This window comes from Bos javanicus, chromosome 28, assembly GCF_032452875.1.
Source record: "Bos javanicus breed banteng chromosome 28, ARS-OSU_banteng_1.0, whole genome shotgun sequence".
In the NCBI taxonomy this organism is placed as follows: Eukaryota; Metazoa; Chordata; class Mammalia; order Artiodactyla; family Bovidae; genus Bos; species Bos javanicus.
In genome coordinates this window covers 5372484-5391147 of record NC_083895.1, presented here as the reverse complement: position 1 = coordinate 5391147, position 18664 = coordinate 5372484, and the positions used below count along the sequence as shown (strand labels likewise).

The 18664-nt window shown below is 43.6% G+C and overlaps 1 protein-coding gene across 1 annotated transcript in view; it reads left to right on the top strand.

The window, feature by feature from the left end:
* The window catches only part of C28H1orf131 (chromosome 28 C1orf131 homolog), a 32779-nt gene that overhangs the window by 12882 nt on the left and 1233 nt on the right, over positions 1-18664 (top strand). The window contains exons 3-6 of the mRNA XM_061404816.1: positions 7185-7250; positions 16724-16819; positions 16949-17035; positions 17619-17671. Coding sequence (XP_061260800.1) covers positions 7185-7250; positions 16724-16819; positions 16949-17035; positions 17619-17671 — 302 coding nt within the window. The remainder of the gene's footprint in view (positions 1-7184; positions 7251-16723; positions 16820-16948; positions 17036-17618; positions 17672-18664) is intronic.

Genomic DNA, 18664 nt, shown 5'->3' with positions numbered 1-18664 from the left:
TATGAAAAAAGTGCTCAAGTTCTGACCCTAGGCTTTCTGGCTTAAAAGCTGTTTGCCTAACTACGACACTAGTGAGAGGAGTGTAGGTTAGTTAGGCTGTTTGTCCCTTGAGGAACACGAGTGCACTGCGCCAGAAGTGTCATTAGCCCTACAGACATTCTGTCCGGTTATTGCCCCCGCTTCTTACTGCCCTCATAGTCTCTGTAGTATGCCAGCCTGTGTGCATGCTCAGTTGCTGCAGTCATGTCCGACTCTTTGCAACCTTGTGGACTATAGCCTGCCAAGCTCTTCTGTTCATGGGATTCTCCAGGCAAGAATATTGGATTGGGTTGCCATGCCCTCCTCTAGGGGATTTTCCTGACCCAGGGATCAAACCGTAGTCGTCTCTGTCTCCTGTGTTGCAGGATGATTCTCTTTCTGCTGAGCCACCTGGGAAGCCTGCAGTATTCCAGGGCTACCTTGAGCATCACCCTTCAGCTGTACCAAGTCCCCTGCTCTTTAGTGGATCCAGTCAGAGAGGTATTAGGAAGAAACTAATCTAGTTGAAATAATAATTTTTTGAATTAATTTATTTTAATTGGAGGCTGATTACAATATTGTGGTTTTTGCCATACATTGACATGAATCAGCCGTGGGTGTACACGTGTTGCCCATCCTGAACCCGTTCTCACCTCCCTCCCCACCCCCTCCCTCTGGGTTGTCCCAGTGCACCGGCTTTGAGTGCCCTGTTTCATGCATCCAACGTGGATTGGTCATCTGTTTCATGTATGGTAATATACATGTTTCAGTGCTATTCTCTCAAATCATCGCACCCTTGCCTTCTCCCCAAGAGTCCAAAAGTCTGTTTTTTATATCTGTGTCTGTTTTGCTGCCTCGCATATAGGGTCGTCGTTACCATCTTTCTAAATTCCATACATTTGCGTTAATATACAGTATTGGCGTTTCTCTTTCTGACTTACTTCACTCTGTATAATATGCTCCAGTTTCATCCACATCATTAGAACTGATTCAAATGCGTTCTTTTTTTAATAGCTGAGTAATATTCCCTTCTGTATATGTACCACAACTTTCTTATCCACTCATCTGCCAATGGACATCTAGGTTCCTTCCATGTCCTGGCTATTATAAACAGTGCTGCAATGAACATTGGGGTACATGTGTCTCTTTCAATTCTGGTTTCCTCAGTGTGTATGCCCAGCAGTGGGATTGCTGGGTCATTTGGCAGTTCTATTTCCAGGTTTTAAGGAATCTCCACACTGTTCTCCATAGTGGCTGTACTAATTTGCATTCCTACCAACAGTGTAAGAGGGTTCCCTTTTCTCCACACCCTCTCCAGCATTTATTGCTTGTAGACTTTTGGATGGCAGCCATTGTGACTGGCGTGAGATGGTACCTCATTGTGGTTTTGATTTGCATTTCTCTGATCATGAGTGATGTTGAGCATCTTTTCATGTGTTTGTTAGCTATCTGTATGTCTTCTTCGGAGAAATGTCTGTTTAGTTCTTTGGCCCATTTTTTGATTGGGTCATTTATTTTTCTGGTATTGAGCTGCATGAGCTGCTTGTATATTTTTGAGATTAATTCTTTGTCAGTTGCTTCATTTGCAGTGATTTTCTCCCATTCTGAAGGCTGTCTTTTCACCTTGCTTATAGTTTCCTTCATTGTGCAAAAGCTTTTAAATTTAATTAGGTCCCATTTGTTTATTTTTGCTTTTATTTCCATTACTCTGGGAGGTGGGTCATTGAGGATCTTGCTGTGATTTATGTCAGAGAGTGTTTGCCTGTGTTTTCGTCTAGGAGTTTTATAGTTTCAGGTCTTAGATTTAGATCTTTAATCCATTTTGAGTTTATTTCTGTGTATGGTGTTAGAAAGTGTTCTAGTTTCATTCTTTTGCAGGTGGTTGACCAATCTTTTAATGCTCAGGGCTGTGTTCCTGCTTTGCTGGAGATTTGCATGGAATGTCTTGCTCTGAAACTTGTTTGCTCTTTGGTGGAGCTTGGTTTCAGTGTAGGTTTGGAGGCTTTTGGGTGAGCTCTGGTCTATTAATGTTCCCTGGAATCAGCAGTTCTCTGGTGCTCTCAAGTTTTGGAGATAAGCTCCTGCCTCTGGCTTTCAGTCTTATTCTTACAGTAGCGTCAAGATGTCTCCATTCATATGGCACAGATGATAAAACATCTAGGTTAATGGTGAAACAATTCACAGTGAGGGACACCCAGAGAGGTTCACAGAGTTACATGAAGAAGAGAAGAGGGAGGAGGGAGATAGAGGTGACCAGGAGGAGAAGAGGGGGAGTCAAAAAGGGAGAGAGCAATCAAGCCAGTAATCACACCCTTAAGTGAAAGTGAATACTGAACATTAGATTCTTAAATTTAGGTACAAAATTGATAACAAATACCAAAAGCAAAGATTAAAAATCTGGAGTAGAGGTTAGACTCTCAAAAATACAATATTAAAAATACAAAACAAAATCAATCACAAAAATTATAAAAAAATATATATGAAATTTGCTTTAAAAATAGGGTCTTTTTTTGCAAGGTAATAGTAGGTTATACTAATGAAAATTAAAGTTGTAATAAAGGACTTAAATTTAAAAAAAAATTAAAAAGTGATAATAGTAAAAGTATACCTATGAGTTTCTCTGGAGCTGTTGTGGGCAGTGTGGGGTCAGTTCCATTTCAGATAGTTCCTTGTTCCAGCTTGTACTTGTTCTTAAGGTCTGTAGGCCCCCTCCAATGCATGCTGCTGCTGCTATGTCAGTCGTGCCTGACTCTGTGTGACCCCATAGACGGCAGCCCACCAGGCTCCCCCGTCCCTGGGATTCTCCAGGCAAGAACACTGGAGTGGGTTGCCATTTCCTTCTCCAATGCATGAAAGTGAAAAGTGAAAGTGAAGTCGCTCAGTCGTGTCTGACTCTTAGCGGCCCCATGGACTGCAGCCTACCAGGCTCCTCCGTCCATGGGATTTCCCAGGCAAGAGTACTGGAGTGGGGTGCCATTGCCTTCTCCCCTCCAACGCATAGTCAGTGTTAATTAACTACAGGGTTTTCATTTGTTGCACCTGTCACTTCCAGAGCGGTTCCCTCTTTGTTTCTTTTGGCTTCCTCTGGAAGTCTCTTCAGTATCTAATTTCCACCCTGACACAAGGGGGTGAAGGTGGTCACTTATTTAGGCTCACTTGTTCAGTTGTGTTGTGGGGAGGGAGGAACACAGCAAACAAATATCACTGGCGTGTGTGGGGAGTGCTCGCAGTGTGTGGACCACAGTGGGTCTGCTGCAGCTCCAGGTTGCTCAGCAGGGGCACTGTCCAAAGCGGGCCCTGTGTTTCATGTACTTCCCAGGTCTGAGCTGCTCAGGTTCAGGTTCTCGGGTACTCCACAGGAACACACACTCGGTTGGGTGTGTGTTTTGTGCCCTTCCCAGGTCCGAGCAGCTCAGGCAACTGGGTGCGTGGCAAGCGCACTGCCCCAGGTGGGCCGTGCATCTTAATCACCTTCCCGGTCCCACCCACTGGTTTCCAGGGTGTGCTGTGTGTCTCCTCTGGGGAGCAGATCTCAGGCTGCGACCCTCCTGGCAGATGTCAACCATCCAGGATCCCAGGAAGACGTGGTTAGCAACTAGGAGCCTGCTCACAGTTTGGTGGAAGATTCTGGTCTCTGGGGCTGAGAATGGAGCAGCCCCTTGCCTTCCGGCTCTGGCTGTCACCCGCCTGCATCTCTGCCTCTGGCAGCGGGGAGGGGCCGGGTCGAAGCCAGCCAGCTCTCCTTTGGTATTTGCTCAATCCTTTGTTGTGTGAGTTGTGTCCTTTGTCAGGCTGCAAGTTATAGCCTTTTGCAGGGAAGTTATCTCACGTTAGCTCCCTCAGATTGTCCTCAGGCCATTCAAGCCCAGTCCTTACCCTAAGCACCAATTACGTAGCCCGCACCTCCCTGTCCAGCCCCCGCCGCTGGTGGTGGATGTGAGCCTCTGGGCTACTTGCCCACTGGCAGTTGCAGTTAGGTGCATATTCTGTGGGGTTTTTTTTCTCCCAGTTATGTTGCCCTCTGAGTTTCCAAAACTCCCCACAGACCCACCTGTGAGAGGATTTCCTACAGTTTGGAAATTTCTCCTCCTTCACAGCTTCCTCCCCAGGGACAGGTCTCCATCCCTAATTCTTTTGTCTTTCTTTCTTTCTCTTATATTTTGTTCTATCTCCTTTCGAAGAGATGGGCTGCCTTTCTGGGTGCCTGGTGTCCTCTGCCAGCATTCAGAAGTTGTTTTGTGGAAGTTGCTCAGCATTCAGATGAACTTTTGATCAATTTGTTGGGGAGAAAGTGGTCTCCCTGTCCTATTCCTCCACCATCTTGGGACCACCCCCCACCCCCCGAAATAATAATTTACACTCAAGAAGACGTGAAGAAAATTCTCAATATTCCCAGAAATGCTGGCATATTAAAGAGAGAGTGTTTATTTACCCAGCTCTTCTCTAATTGGACAAAGATTGGACAGTGTAACTAATAGATAAAAATCTCACCAGTGCAGGAGAAAATACTTTTGGTCAGCCCATCAGAAAGATCACTGAGCCTGGTAACCTGCTTGCCTTCCCCCCTCACCCCACGCATTCCTCCCAAACTGCTCCTCCTCTTTTTTTTTTTTTTTTTTAACATGGACCAGTTTTAAAGTTTTTATTGAATTTGTTACAATATTGCTTCTGTTTTATGTTTTGAGTTTTTGGAGGCCAGGGTAAGGGATCTTAGTTTCCTTAGTTCCCTGAACAAGGATTATACTTGCAGCCCCTGCATTGAAAGGCAAAGTCTTAACAACTGCACTGCCAGGGAAGTCCCAGCTTCTTTTTATAGCTTGCTGTCTTCTTCATAACCTCACATACAAGTTCTCAGAATCTCCAAACGTTTCTCTCTCTTGTGTGTGGGACAGGGAAGCTTTATCAGTGAGCATAGGTGAGATGGTGGTTCTGTAACAAGTAGTCCCTTACACATCAGTGGTTTAAAGGCAGAAGTTAATTTTATTCTCACGTCATGCGTTCATCTGGAGAAGGCAATGGCAACCCACTCCAGTACTCTTGCCTGGAAAATCCCATGGATGGAGGGGCCTGGTGGGCTGCAGTTCATGGGGTCACTAGGAGTCAGACACGACTGAGTGACTTCACTTTATTTTTTCACTTTCATGCATTGGAGAAGGAAATGGCAACCCACTCCAGTGTTCTTGCTTGGAGAATCCCAGGGACGGGGGAGCCTGGTGGGCTGCTGTCTGTGGGGTCGCACAGAGTTGGACACGACTGAAGTGACTCAGCAGCAGCAGTAGCAGCATGTGTTCATCAGGATTGTCAGGGCAGAACGCCGTGGTCCACACCATCCTAATCTAGGGACCCAGGGTGATAGGGGCTCCACCATTTGCTGAAGAAGGTAAGTCGATAAAGGCTCTTAAAGGTTCTCTGTGGAAGGGATATGGTTCCTTCTGCTCTCATGTCTTTGGCTAAAACAAGTCAAGTCAGCATGCCTAACTCCAGGTAGGGAGCAAAGCCTAGTTCTCCTGTGAGCCTAGAGGTAGAGGAGGACTGAGTGTTGCTTGCAGACAGTAGGGCCTCCTACCACAGTGAGGATAGGGGCAAAGAAAACAGGGGAGACCACTGATTAATGTGCTAAAGTGGTTTTAAAGCTAAAAATAGAAACGAAAGTTAAGGTAGTGGTGGGGTCATGCTAATAGACTCAGCATCATGAAATAATTAGCCAAGAATTTTTCCCAGATGTTTGTTTTTACTATGAAGAAGGATCTGTTACCGAACCAGGTCCATTTGCCCAACATGCAACAAGCCAGACACTGAGATCCTGCGATGTACGATTTATTCACCAGGCAGCCAAGTGAGGAGATGGGAGGACAAGTCTCAGTCTGCCTCTCAAAAGTGAGGGGGTTGGGGTCTTGATGGGATAAGCACGATGATCTTAGGCATGGCGAGAGGTTATTGGAGGAAGGGGGAAAGGTGAGGTAATCCGTGTTCTGTGCAGGTGTGTCTGGGTTACAGGCTTCAGTGTGTTCAAAATTGAGGTGCTCAACTTGATCTGAGGGTTGAGTTTTCTGCACCTGACCCCGAAAGGCCCTTCCTTGGGCCCTGTGCAGGCCCAGTAGGGCCCAGTTTGGGGCTGGTGATCCCAGCTAGCCTTAGCCACCTCTCACAGGGCAGGAGCTGACACTACATGCCTGTGGAACAGCTGGGCTATGAGAAGCTGGGAAGGTGTGCAGTTAAAGAGAGGAAAAAGGGAAGAGTAACTAAAGTGAGCCTACTCCATTAAGGCAGGTGACCAGCAGAGGGGTTTTAACAAGCCGCTCCCCTGTCCATTGCTGTCCATACAAGACAGCTGTCTTCTGCACAGGCCCCGCCCTGTGGAGCCAGAGGCCAGAACTGCTTTTCAAGATGCTGCATGGCTAGGATGGCCTGGGGTTGAATAGTGACCTCTGTCCTTGGCCAGATTGACAAGAGAGTTTCCTTTAAGTCTCAAACTTCTGGTTAATTCCATGGATTGGTAACCATAACCAGGGGGTATATTGATGTAAAGAGTCATATATCTTGATGGCATTTGCAGTATCATTATTTTCTATTGGGAATTATGCATCCCCATCTCCATCATTTCTAGATTTCTGATGTTCCTGAAAGAAATTTGTTCCTTTATGCCTTTTTTCCTTCCTTCCTTCCTTCCTCCCTTTCCTTCCCTTCCAACACACCACCCCCCTTCCTCCCTTTCCCTCATGGCTTGTGGGATCTTATTTCCTCAACCAGAGATTGAACCCGCGGCCACAGCAATGAAAGCACCAAGTCCTGAGTCCTGAGAATTATTTAAATATGACTTTTTACCCTCTAGAATTCCTGCTCGGCAGTTATCCCTTTTTAAACCCCTCACTATGCAGAGCTTCCCACATACACTGCATGAGATACAGATATTGGTCTCTCCCTTACTCATGTCTCTTTTTTCTTAGTTTCTCATCAATCCTTTCTTAAACTTTGAAACCTTAAATTTATGTTCTCCATTTTTCTTCCATTCGCTGTTAATTAGAATTTTGTGCCACAAGCATATGTTATTGTTTGTTATCTAGGCATCTGGGCCAGATTCACAGCTTTTAAAAACATGACTACTCTCTTGGAGGATGGATACTGTAAAGAACAGATGACCTTAATAATTATTTTTTTCTTTTCAGACCAAAACTAAAGACCAAAACCATCTTGATAAAGATGTGGATATACAAGAATTTAACTTAGAAAAGGTAGGTGTTTTGAAATTATTTTTTAAGCTTTTAATACCAAAAATGCATGTGTTTCTATGTTGTCCAATGGTTAGGGAACGGTGACGTAGGGCACACTGCATTTACTGGGTTGAACATTGTGTAGTCGTTTAAAACACGCTGGTTTTATGATTATAGTGTCCATGATATAGTGGCAGGAAAAACAGGGATGTTTGTGTTCTGTGGTTGTAACTTGGTTTTAAAAATGTGTGAGAAGGGGGGCGGTCCTAAGATGGCAGAGGAATAGGACGGGGAGACCACTTTCTCCCCCACAAATTCATTGAAAGATCATTTGAACGCTGAGCAAATACTGCAAAACAACTTCTGAATGCTGGCGGAGGACACCAGGCACCCAGAAAGGCAGCCCATTGTCTTCGAAAGGAGGTAGGACAAAATATAAAAGATAAAAAGAGAGACAAAAGAGTTAGGGATGGAGACCTGTCCCAGGGAGAGAGTTGTAAGAGAAGATGTTTCCAAACACCAGTAAACTCTCTCACCTGCAGGTCTGTGGGGAGTTTTGGAATCTCAGAGGACAACATAACCAGGAGGAAAAAATAAATAAAACTCACAGATTACACACCTAACTGCAATTCCCAGTGGAGAGGTAGCCCAGACGCTCCTGTCTGCCACCAGCAAGCGGGGGCTAACAGGGAGGCCCGGGCTGCATTGCTTAGGGTAAGGTCCGGGCCTGAATGCCCTGAGGGCAATCTGAGGGAGCTGATGTGAGACAGCAGCCCAAACTGTGGGATAGCCAGAGAGAGAAAGAGGAAAATAAAAAAGAGGAAAGAGAGAGAGAACTTTCCTGCGAAAAGCTCTAACCTAAGGCACTGCCAGACCCACTCACAGAACAAAGGACTGAATGAATACCAGAGGAGAGCTAGCCGGCTGCGGACTGGCCCATCCCCCGCAGGAGGCAGGAAGGCAGGCAGGCGACAGCCAGAGCCAGAAAGGGGCAAACTCAGCCCCAAGAGACGGCATCCTCTACCAAACTGCAAGCAGGCTCCCAGTTGCTAACCAAGTCTTCCTGGGATCCTAGATGGTTGACATCCACCAGGAGGGTCTCAGACAGAGATTAGCTCCCCAGAGGAGACACACGGCACACCTGAGACGGCACTCCTGAGTGGCTGGGACCAGGGAGGTGATAAGATGCACCCCTACCTGGGGAGAATGCGCTCACCAAGCACCTTGTCGCCTGAGCTGCTAGGACCTTGGAAGGGCACAAAACGCAGGCCCAACCAAGTCTGTGCCCTTGCGGAGTACCTGAGAACATGAACCTGATCGGCTTATACCTGGGAAGTGCACACATCCCAGGGCCTGCCTTAGATATTTCTCCAGCAGAACAACCTGGAGCCTGAGCAGTGTAGACCAGGAAAGCACACACGCCGTGAGCAGGGGCAAACCCAGTGTGGCCCAGACACTGCAAGCACTCCCCACATACGCCAGTGATATTTGTTTGCAGTGTTCCTCCCTCCCCGCAGCACAACTGAACAAGTGAGCCTAAATAAATGACCACCTTCGCCCCCTTGTGTCAAGGCAGAAGTTAGATACTGAAGAGACTTGCAAACAGAGGAAGCCAAAATAAACGAAGAAGAGGGAACCGCTTTGGAAGTGACAGGTGCAACAGATTAAAACCCTGTTAGCATTGGCTACAGGAGAAGGCGATGGCACCCCACTCCAGTAACTCTTGCCTGGAAAATCCCATGGACGGAGGAGCCTGGTAGGCTGCAGTCCATGGGGTCGCAAAGAGTCCGACACGACTGATCGACTTCACTTTCAGTTTTCACTTTCATGCATTGGAGAAGGAAATGGGAACCCACTCCAGTGTTCTTGCCTGGAGAATCCCAGGGATGGGGGAACCTTGTGGGCTGCCGTCTATGGGGTCGCACAGAGTTGGACACAACTGAAGCAACTTAGCAGCAGCAGCAGCAGCATTGGCTACATTGGAAGGGGCCTGTAGACCTTGAGAAGAAGTATATGCTGGAACAGAACTGACCCCACATTGCCCTCAACAGCTCCAGAGAAATTCCTATATATATTTTTCTATTATCACTTACAATTTTTTTTTAAATTTTAAGTTCTTTATTACTCCTTTAATTTTCATTTTTAAAACCTACTCTTACTTTGCCAAAAAAAAGACCCTATTTTTAAAGCAAATTTCATATATTTTTTTATAACCTTTGTGACTTTGTTTTGTTTTTTTAATATATTTTTGAGAGTCTAACCTCTACTCTAGATTTTTAATCTTTGCTTCTTTGGTATTTGTTATCAATTCTGTACTTTAAAGAATCCAATCTTCAGTACCCGTTTTTACTTAGGAGTGTGATTAGTGGCTTGAGTGCTCTCTCCCCTTTTGACTCCTTTTTCTCCCCCAGGTCACCTCTATCTCCTCCCTCCCACTTCTCTTCTCTGCTTAACTCTTGTGAATCTCTTTGGGTGTCCCAGGCTGTGGAGAACACTTAGGGAACTGATCACAGGCTAGATTGGTCTCTCTCCTTTTGACTCCCCCTCTTCTCTTCCTGGTCGCCTCTATCTCCCTCCTCCCTCTTCTCTTCTCCATGTAACTCTGTGAACCTCTCTGGGTGTCCCTCGCTGTGGAGAATCTTTTCACCATTAATCTAGATTTTTGATCATTAGTACTGTATAGATGGAGAAGTCTTGAGGCTACTGTAAGAATAAGACTGAAAGCCAGAGGCAGGAGGCTTAAATACAAAACTTGAGAACATCAGAAAACTCCTGACTCCAGGGAACGTTAATCGACAAGAGCTCATCCAAAAGCCTTGATACCTACACTGAAACCAAGCTCCACCCAAGAGCCAACAAATTTCAGAACAAGACTTACCAAGCTAATTCTCCAACAACCCAGGAACATAAACCTGAGCACAAAAATAGAGGTGGCCAAAAGTCACACCAAACCCATAGACATCTCAAAACTCACTACATCATTGCACTCCAGAGAGAAGAGATCCAGCTCCACCCACCAGAACACCAATGCAAGCTTCCCTAACCAGGAAACCTTGACAAGCCACTCATCCAACCCCACCCACAGGGAGGATCCTCCACAATAAAGAGGAGCCACAAACTTAAGCATACGGAAAGGCCACCCCAAACACAGCAACCTAAACAAGATGAAAAGGCAGAGAAATACTCAGCAGGTAAAGGAACATGATAAAAGCCCATCAAACCAAACAAAAGAGGAGGAAGAGATAGGGAGCCTACCTGAAAAAAAAATTCAGAATAATGATAGTAAAAATGATCCAAAATCTTGAAAACAAAATGGAGTTACAGATAAATAGTCTGGAGACAAGGATTGAGAAGATGCAAGAAACATTTAACAAGGACCTAGAAGAAATAAAAAAGAGTCAAATCAATAATGAATAATGCAATAACAGATCAAAAGCTCTCTGGAGGGAACCAACAGTAGAATAACTGAGGCAGAAGATAGGATAAGTGAGGTGGAAGATAGAATGGTGGAAATAAACAAAGAGAGGAAAAAAGAAAAAAGAATTAAATGAGGACAACCTCAGAGACCTCTGGACAATGTTAAATGCCCCAACATTTGAATCATAGGAGTTCCAGAAGAAGACAAAAAGAAAGGCCATGAGAAAATACGTGAGGAGATAATAGTCAAAAACTTCCCTAAAATGGGAAAGGAAATAGCCACCCAAGTTCAAGAAACCCAGAGAGTTCCAAACAGGATAAACCCAAGGCGAAACACCCCAAGACACATATTAATCAAATTAACGAGGATCAAACACAACAAATATTAAAAGCAGCAAGGGAAAAACAACAAATAACTCACAAGGGGATCCCTATAAGGATAACAACAGCTGGTCATTCAATAGAAACTCCTCAAGCCAGGAGGGAATGGCAGGACGTACTTAAAATGATGAAAGAGAAAAACCTACAGCCCAGATTACTGTACCTAGCAAGGATCTCATTCACATATGAAGGAGAAATCAAAAGCTTTACAGACAAGCAAAAGCTGAGAGAATTCAGCACCACCAAATTAGCTCTTCAACAAATGCCAAAAGATCTTCTCTAGACAGGAAATACAGAAAAGGTTTATAAATTCAAACCCCAAACAACAAAGTAAATGGCAATGGGATCATATTTATCAATAATTACCTTAAATGTAAATGGGTTGAATGCCCCAACCAAAAGACAAAGACTGGCTGAATGGATACAAAAGCAAGACCCCTATATATGTTGTCTACAAGAGACCCACCTCGAAACAAGGGACATGTACAGACTAAAAGTGAAGGGCTGGAAAAAGATATTTCATGCAAATTTGGAGACCAAAAGAAAGCAGGAGTAGCAATACTCATATCAGATAAAATAGACTTTGAAATATAGGCCGTGAAAAGAGACAAAGAAGGACACTACATAATGATCAAAGGATCAATCCAAGAAGAAGATGTAACAGTTATAAACATATATGCACCCAACATAGGAGCACAATAATATGTAAGGGAAATGCTAAGAAGTATGAAAGGGGAAATTAACAGTAACACAATAATAGTGGGAGACTTTAATACCCTCCAGTACTTTGACCACCTCATGCGAAGAGTTAACTCATTGGAAAAGACTCTGATGCTGGGAGGGATTGGGGGCAGGAGGAGAAGGGGACGACAGAGGATGAGATGGCTGGATGGCATCACTGACTCGATGGATGTGAGTCTGGGTGAACTCCAGGAGTTGGTGACGGACAGGGAGGCCTGGCGTCCTGCGATTCATGGGGTCGCAAAGAGTCAGACACAACTCAGCAACTGAACTGAACTGAACTGAATTGACTGACACCTATGGATAGATCAACTAAACAGAAAATTAGCAAGGAAATACAAACTTTAAATGATACAATAGAGTTAGACCTAACTGATATCTATAGGACTTTTCACCCAAAACAATGAATTTCACCTTCTCCATGATAGATCACATCCTGGGCCATAAATCTAGCCTTGGTAAATTCAAAAAAATTGAAATCATTCCAAGCATCTTTTCTGATCACAATGCAGTAAGATTAGATCTCAATTACAGGAGAAAAACTATTAAAAATTCCAACACATGGAGGCTGAACAACACGCTTCTGAATAACCAACAAATCACAGAAGAAATCAAAAAAGAAATCAAAATATACATAGAAACGAATGAAAATGAAAACACAACAACCCAAAACCTGTGGGACACTGTAAAAGCAGTGCTAAGGGGAAGGTTCATAGCAATACAGGCGTACCTCAAGAAACAAGAAAAAAGTAAAAAAGAAATAACCTAACTCTACACCTAAAGCAACTAGAAAAGGAAGAAATGAAGAACCCCAGGGTTAGTAGAAGGAACGAAATCTTAAAAATTAGGGCAGAAATAAATGCAAAAGAAACAACAGAGACCATAGCAAAAAGCAACAAAGCCAAACGCTTGTTCTTTGAGAGGATAAATAAAATTGACAGACCATTAGCCAGACTCATCAAGAAACAAAGGGAGAAAAATCAAATCAATAACATTAGAAATGAAAATGGAGAGATCACAACAGACAACACAGAAATACAAAGGATCATAAGAGACTACTATCAGCAATTATATGCCAATAAAATGGACAACGTGGAAGAAATGGACAAATTCTTAGAAAAGTACAGCTTTCCAAAACTGAACCAGGAAGAAATAGAAAATCTTAACAGACCCATCACAAGCACAGAAATTGAAACTATAATCAGAAATCTTCCAGCAAACAAAAGCCCAGGTCCAGATGGCTTCACAGCTGAATGCTACCAAAAATTTAGAGACGAGATAACACCTATCCTGCTCAAACTCTTCCAGAAAATTGCAGAGGAAGGTAAACTTCCAAACTCATTCTATGAGGCCACCATCACCCTAATACCAAAACCTGACAAAGATGCCACACAAAAAAAGAAAACTACAGGCCAGTATCACTGATGAACATAGATACGAAAATCCTTAATAAAATTCTAGCAAACAGAATCCAACAACATATTAAAAAGATCATACGTCATGACCAAGTGGGCCTTATCCCAGGGATGCAAGGATTCTTCAGTATTCACAAATTAATCAATGTGATACACCACATTAACAAATTGAAAGATAAAAACCATATGATTATCTCAATAGATGGGAGAGAAAGCCTTTGACAAAATTCAACATCCATTTATGATAAAAACCCTCCAGAATGCAGGCATAGAAGGAACATACTTCAACATAATAAAAGCCATATTTGATAAATCCACAGCAAACATTATCCTCAATGGTGAAAAGTTGAAAGCATTTCCCCTAAAGTCAGTAACAAGACAAGGGTGCCCACTCTCACTGCTGCTATTCAACATAGTTTTGGAAGTTTTAGCCACAGCAATCAGAGAAGAAAAAGAAAGAAAAGGAATCCAGATTGGAAAAGAAGAAGTAAAACTCTCACTGTTTGCAGATGATGTGATCCTCTACATAGAAAACCCTAAAGACTCCACCAGAAAATTACTAGAGCTAATCAATTAATATAGTAAAGTTGCAAGATATAAAATTAACACACAGAAATCCCTTGCATTCCTATATTACTAACAATGAGAAAACAGAGAAATTAAGGAAACAATTTCATTCACCATTGCAAAGAGAAGAATCAAATACTTAGGAATAAATCTATCTAAAGAAACAGAAGACCTATATATAGAAAACTATAAAACACTGATGAAAGAAATCAAAGAGGACACAAATAGATGGAGAAATATACCATGTTTGTGGATCGGAAGAATCAATATAGTGAAAATGAGTATACTACCCATAGCAATCTATAGATTCAGTATAGTCCCTATCAAGCTACGCATGGTATTTCTCAGAGAGAACTAGAACAAATAATTTCACAATTTGTATGGAAATACAAAAAACCTCGAATAGCCAAAGCAATCTTGAGAAAGAAGAATGGAACTGGAAGAATCAACCTGCCTGACTTCAGGCTATACTACAAAGCCACAGTCATCAAGACAGTATGGTACTGGCACAAAGACAGAAACATAGATCAATGGAACAAAATAGAAAGCCCAGAGATAAATCCATGCACCTATGGACACCTTATCTTTGACAAAGGAGGAAAGAATATACAATTGAGAAAAGACAATCTCTTTAACAAGTGGGGCTGGGAAAACTGGTCAACGACTTGTAAAAGAATGAAACTAGAACACTTTCTAACACCATACACAGAAATAAACTCAAAATAGATTAAAGATCTAAATGTAAGACCAGAAGCTATAAAACTCCTAGAGGAAAACATAGGCAAAATGCTCTCTGATGTAAATCACAGCAGGATCCTCTATGATCCACCTCCCAGAGTATGGAAATAAAAAAGTAAACAAATGGGACCTAATTAAACTTAAAAGGTTGCACAATGAAGGAAACTATAAGCAAGGTGAAAAGGCAGCCTTCAGAATGGGAGAAAATAATAGCAAATGAAGCAACTGACAGTGAATTAATCTCAAAAATAAACAAGCAGCTCATGCAGCTCAATACCAGAAAAATAAATGACCCAATCAAAAAGTGGGCCAAAGAACTAAACAGACATTTCGCCAAAGAAGACATACAGATAGCTAACAAACACATGAAAAGATGCTCAACATCACTCATGATCAGAGAAATGCAAATCAAAACCACAATGAGGTACCATCTCACGCCAGTCACAACGGCTGCTGTCAAAAAGTCTACAAACAATAAATGCTGGAGAGGATGTGGAGAAAAGGGAAGCCTCTTACACTGTTGGTGGGAATGCAAACTAGTACAGCCACTGTGGAGAACAGTGTGGAGATTCCTTAAAAAACTGGAAATAGAACTGCCATATGACCCAGCAATCCCACTGCTGGGCACACATGCTGAGGAAACCAAAACTGAAAGAGACATGTGTACCCCAATGTTCATCGCAGCACTGTTTACAATAGCCAGGACATGGAAGCAACCTAGATGTTCATCAGCAGATGAATGGATAAGAAAGCTGTGGTACCTATACACGATGGAATATTACTCAGCCATTAAAAAGAATGCATTTGAATTAGTTCTAATGAGGTGGATGAAACTGGAGCCTGTTGTACAGAGTGAAGTAAGCCAGAAAGAGAAACACCAATACCGTATATTAACACATACATATGGAATTTAGATAGATGATAATGATGACCCTATATGCGAGACAGCAAAAGAGACACAGATATAAAGAACAGACTTTTGGACTCTGTGGGAGAAGACGAGGGTGGGATGATTTGAGAGAATAGCATTGAAACATGTATATTATCATATTTGAAACAGATTGCCAGTCCAGGTTCAATGCATGAGACAGGGCTTGTGCACTGGGATGACCCTGAGGGATAGGATGGGGTGGCGGGGGCAGGGGGGAGGTTCAGAATTGGGAACACATGTACAACCATGGCTGATTCATGTGAATGTATGGCAAAAACCACTATAATATTGTAAAGTAATTGGCCTCCAATTAAAAAAAAAATGTGTGAGAAAAAAGATAGGAAGTAGTTCAGCTGCCATGAGTGGATATTGGTGTCTTTTTCTGTTTTACAATATGTTTTTTATATATAATGTATTTTTTTAAGTTGTTTTTTTTAATGTATTTATTTATTTGGCTGCACTGAATCTTAATTGTGTTGTGTGGGATCTTTGGTTGTGGTGCACAGGCGACGGCGTGCTCAGGCTCATAGCTCCTTGGCCTGTGGGATTTTAGTTCCCTGACTAGGGATCAGACCCATATCCCCTGCATTGCAAGGCAGATTTTTTAACCACTGCACCAGGGAAGTTCCAACAATGTTTTTAAAGAAAATGGACCTGTGTTTGAAGCTGCTGTGATAAACGGTTTCTTGGTGTGAGTAGATATGTCTGGGGAGGTGCTTTGTTGCCTTTGCAGGTAACAGCTTGTTTTAGGGCACATCTAAAACACCACAAGGACTTCCCTGGTGGCTCAGACGGTAAAGCATCTGTCTAAAATGCAGGAGACCTGGGTTCAATCCCTGGGTCGGGAAGATTCCCTGGAGAAGGAAACAGCAACCCACTCCAGTACTCTTGCCTAGAAAATCCCATGGACGGAAGAGCTTGGTGCAGGCTACTGTCCATGGGGTCGCAAAGAGTTGGGCACGACTGAGCGACTTCACTTCACTTCACTTCAAAGCACCACAGAGCTCTGTGGGTCATCCTCATTTTATCACTGATTTGTATGCAGAGAAATCTCAGCTTCAGCTGCATGCATTAAATGTGGGAGAACAGTGTGGGGAATTCATGAACCTTCATGAGAGCTCCCCAAAGCTGCTTACCTGCCACCATGACAGAACTCTTACGCGGTGTAGCCAGCCACTGCAGGTCACACATAATAGCACTGGGGGTGTAGCGCGTCGTGTCTGATGGGCAGTACCTCTCCGGCTGTGTTCCCTTTGTGGAGTCTTTGGAAGGCACTTGAGTCTGACTGTGCTTTGTGTCTGCAGGCTCGCTTGGAAGTGCACCGGTTTGGGATCACAGGCTATGGAAAAGGAAAGGAGAGAGTCCTGGAACGGGAACGTGCCATTATGCTGGGTGCTCAGGTGAGTGGCTGCCTCTGCCTTCCACCCCCATCGGGTTACGGCAGAGGGGAACACCTGACCAAGGCAGGATGGGGGATGCTGGGAAGTGTTTGCAAGATAAAAAATGATAAGTGTACTTTCTCGTTTCAGCCTCCCAAAAATAGTTATGTGAATTACAAGGTTTTGCAGGAGCACATCAAAGAAAAGAAGGCAGCAAAGGAAGAAGAAAAGAGAATGGTAGGTGTCATAGCCTCTTTATTAAACTAGAATGGAAAGATGGTGTCAGTCTGCCGCAGCGCAATGCTGGACCCCTCTGCTTGGAAAGCAGTCTAGGCAACAACAAGCCTAGGGTTAAATAACTGTTATGTCTACTTCTTTGAGTCAGCTGCATTTTGTGATACCAGCCACGTAATCTGACTCATTTACATGAAAGGTTTGCTTTGAAATGGCCGACTCCTGTTCAGGTACTATGAGCTGCTTTGATCCTTGCGCTATATCAAGTTGTTTCTTTTGCCTTTTGTGTTGTATAGAACACACGGACTTATGACAAACCACAAGGGTATGTGGATGTTATGTTCCCTCCCTTTTGCTTAAAATGGAAGGTTTGACCTTCCTGCTGTTCATTTTCTCTGAATGGCCTTTCACAGTCTTGAAAGGGTTTTAGGATGAAACTTTGAGTCAGTTACGTTTAATGTGCCTACCTGAAAAAATATTAAAAATAAATGGTATCTCTGTGGCTTTTGGTGACAAATCTCTTGCCTTTTTTTGAATCTCCATTATCCATTATGGATACATATTTTTTCTTTGATTCTGAAATCAGGCCAAGGACACAGATATTTTCAAGAAAAAGAAGAGGAAAGGGCAGGAAGACAGGTAAGTGATAGTTAGGCACTGGGGTGGAACGATTTGGATAAACCTTTTGGTTAGTTCTGAAGGTGATACCTTGAATGGATGTGGTATTTCTAGCCTGGTGCAGCGCTGCACTTTTATCCTAAATCAGGCCCTTGAGGGCGGAATACAGGATTTAGTGAATTGTCCAAGATGAGGTGACTCCCTCAGAATTGAATAAGGAACCTGTTTTCAAGCACCAGACGTGTGCAGTGACTGATGGAAAAGCTGGGACTGAAGTTTCCAACAAGACCTCTGTTCCCTCCTAAGAGAGGTGCTGCTGGGTCAGCATGGCCGGCCGGGGTCTGTGCTGCCTGCCTGTCCACAGCCACACAAGGGAGAGCACTGGGGTTTGAGTAGTAGAACCTTGATTTTCTGCCATTCTGCTTATTTCCTAGCTTTCATTCAAGTACCTCTTTTTCTCTTCTGAAATTACTGTTTCAAAATCTACTTTTGTCTACAGCTGGAAGCTGATCAGTTGTTTCTGGCTGTGTGGTCTGTCTTCTGTGTGCTGGGCACATAGATGTGAGGGGTACAGCCATGAGCACATTGAGGGTCCCTGCCCTGGAGGAGCTTACATTTTAGGGCGGGAGACACATTAAAACCTATAAACAGATACATAGGGCTTGTCAAGTCTGGGCAGGCTTCGTGAAAGTGTTAGTCTCTCAGCTGTGTCGATTCTTTGCAGACCCCATGGACTGTAGTCCACCAGACTCTTCTGTCCATGGGATTCTCCAGGCAAGAATACTGGAATGGGTTGCCATGCCCTCTTCCAGGGGATCTTCCCAACCAGGGATCGAACCCAGTTGCAAGCAGATTCTTTACCATCTGAGCCACCAGGGAAGCTGGCAGTCTTCGTGAGGAGGTTGAAGTTTAGCACAGTATGAGGGAATGTCACTGAGGGTGGGCTGGTGTGTTGTTCTAAGGAAGCCACATCTGAGTCTTGAGAACTGAATAAAGAGGAAGATCTGGAAAGAC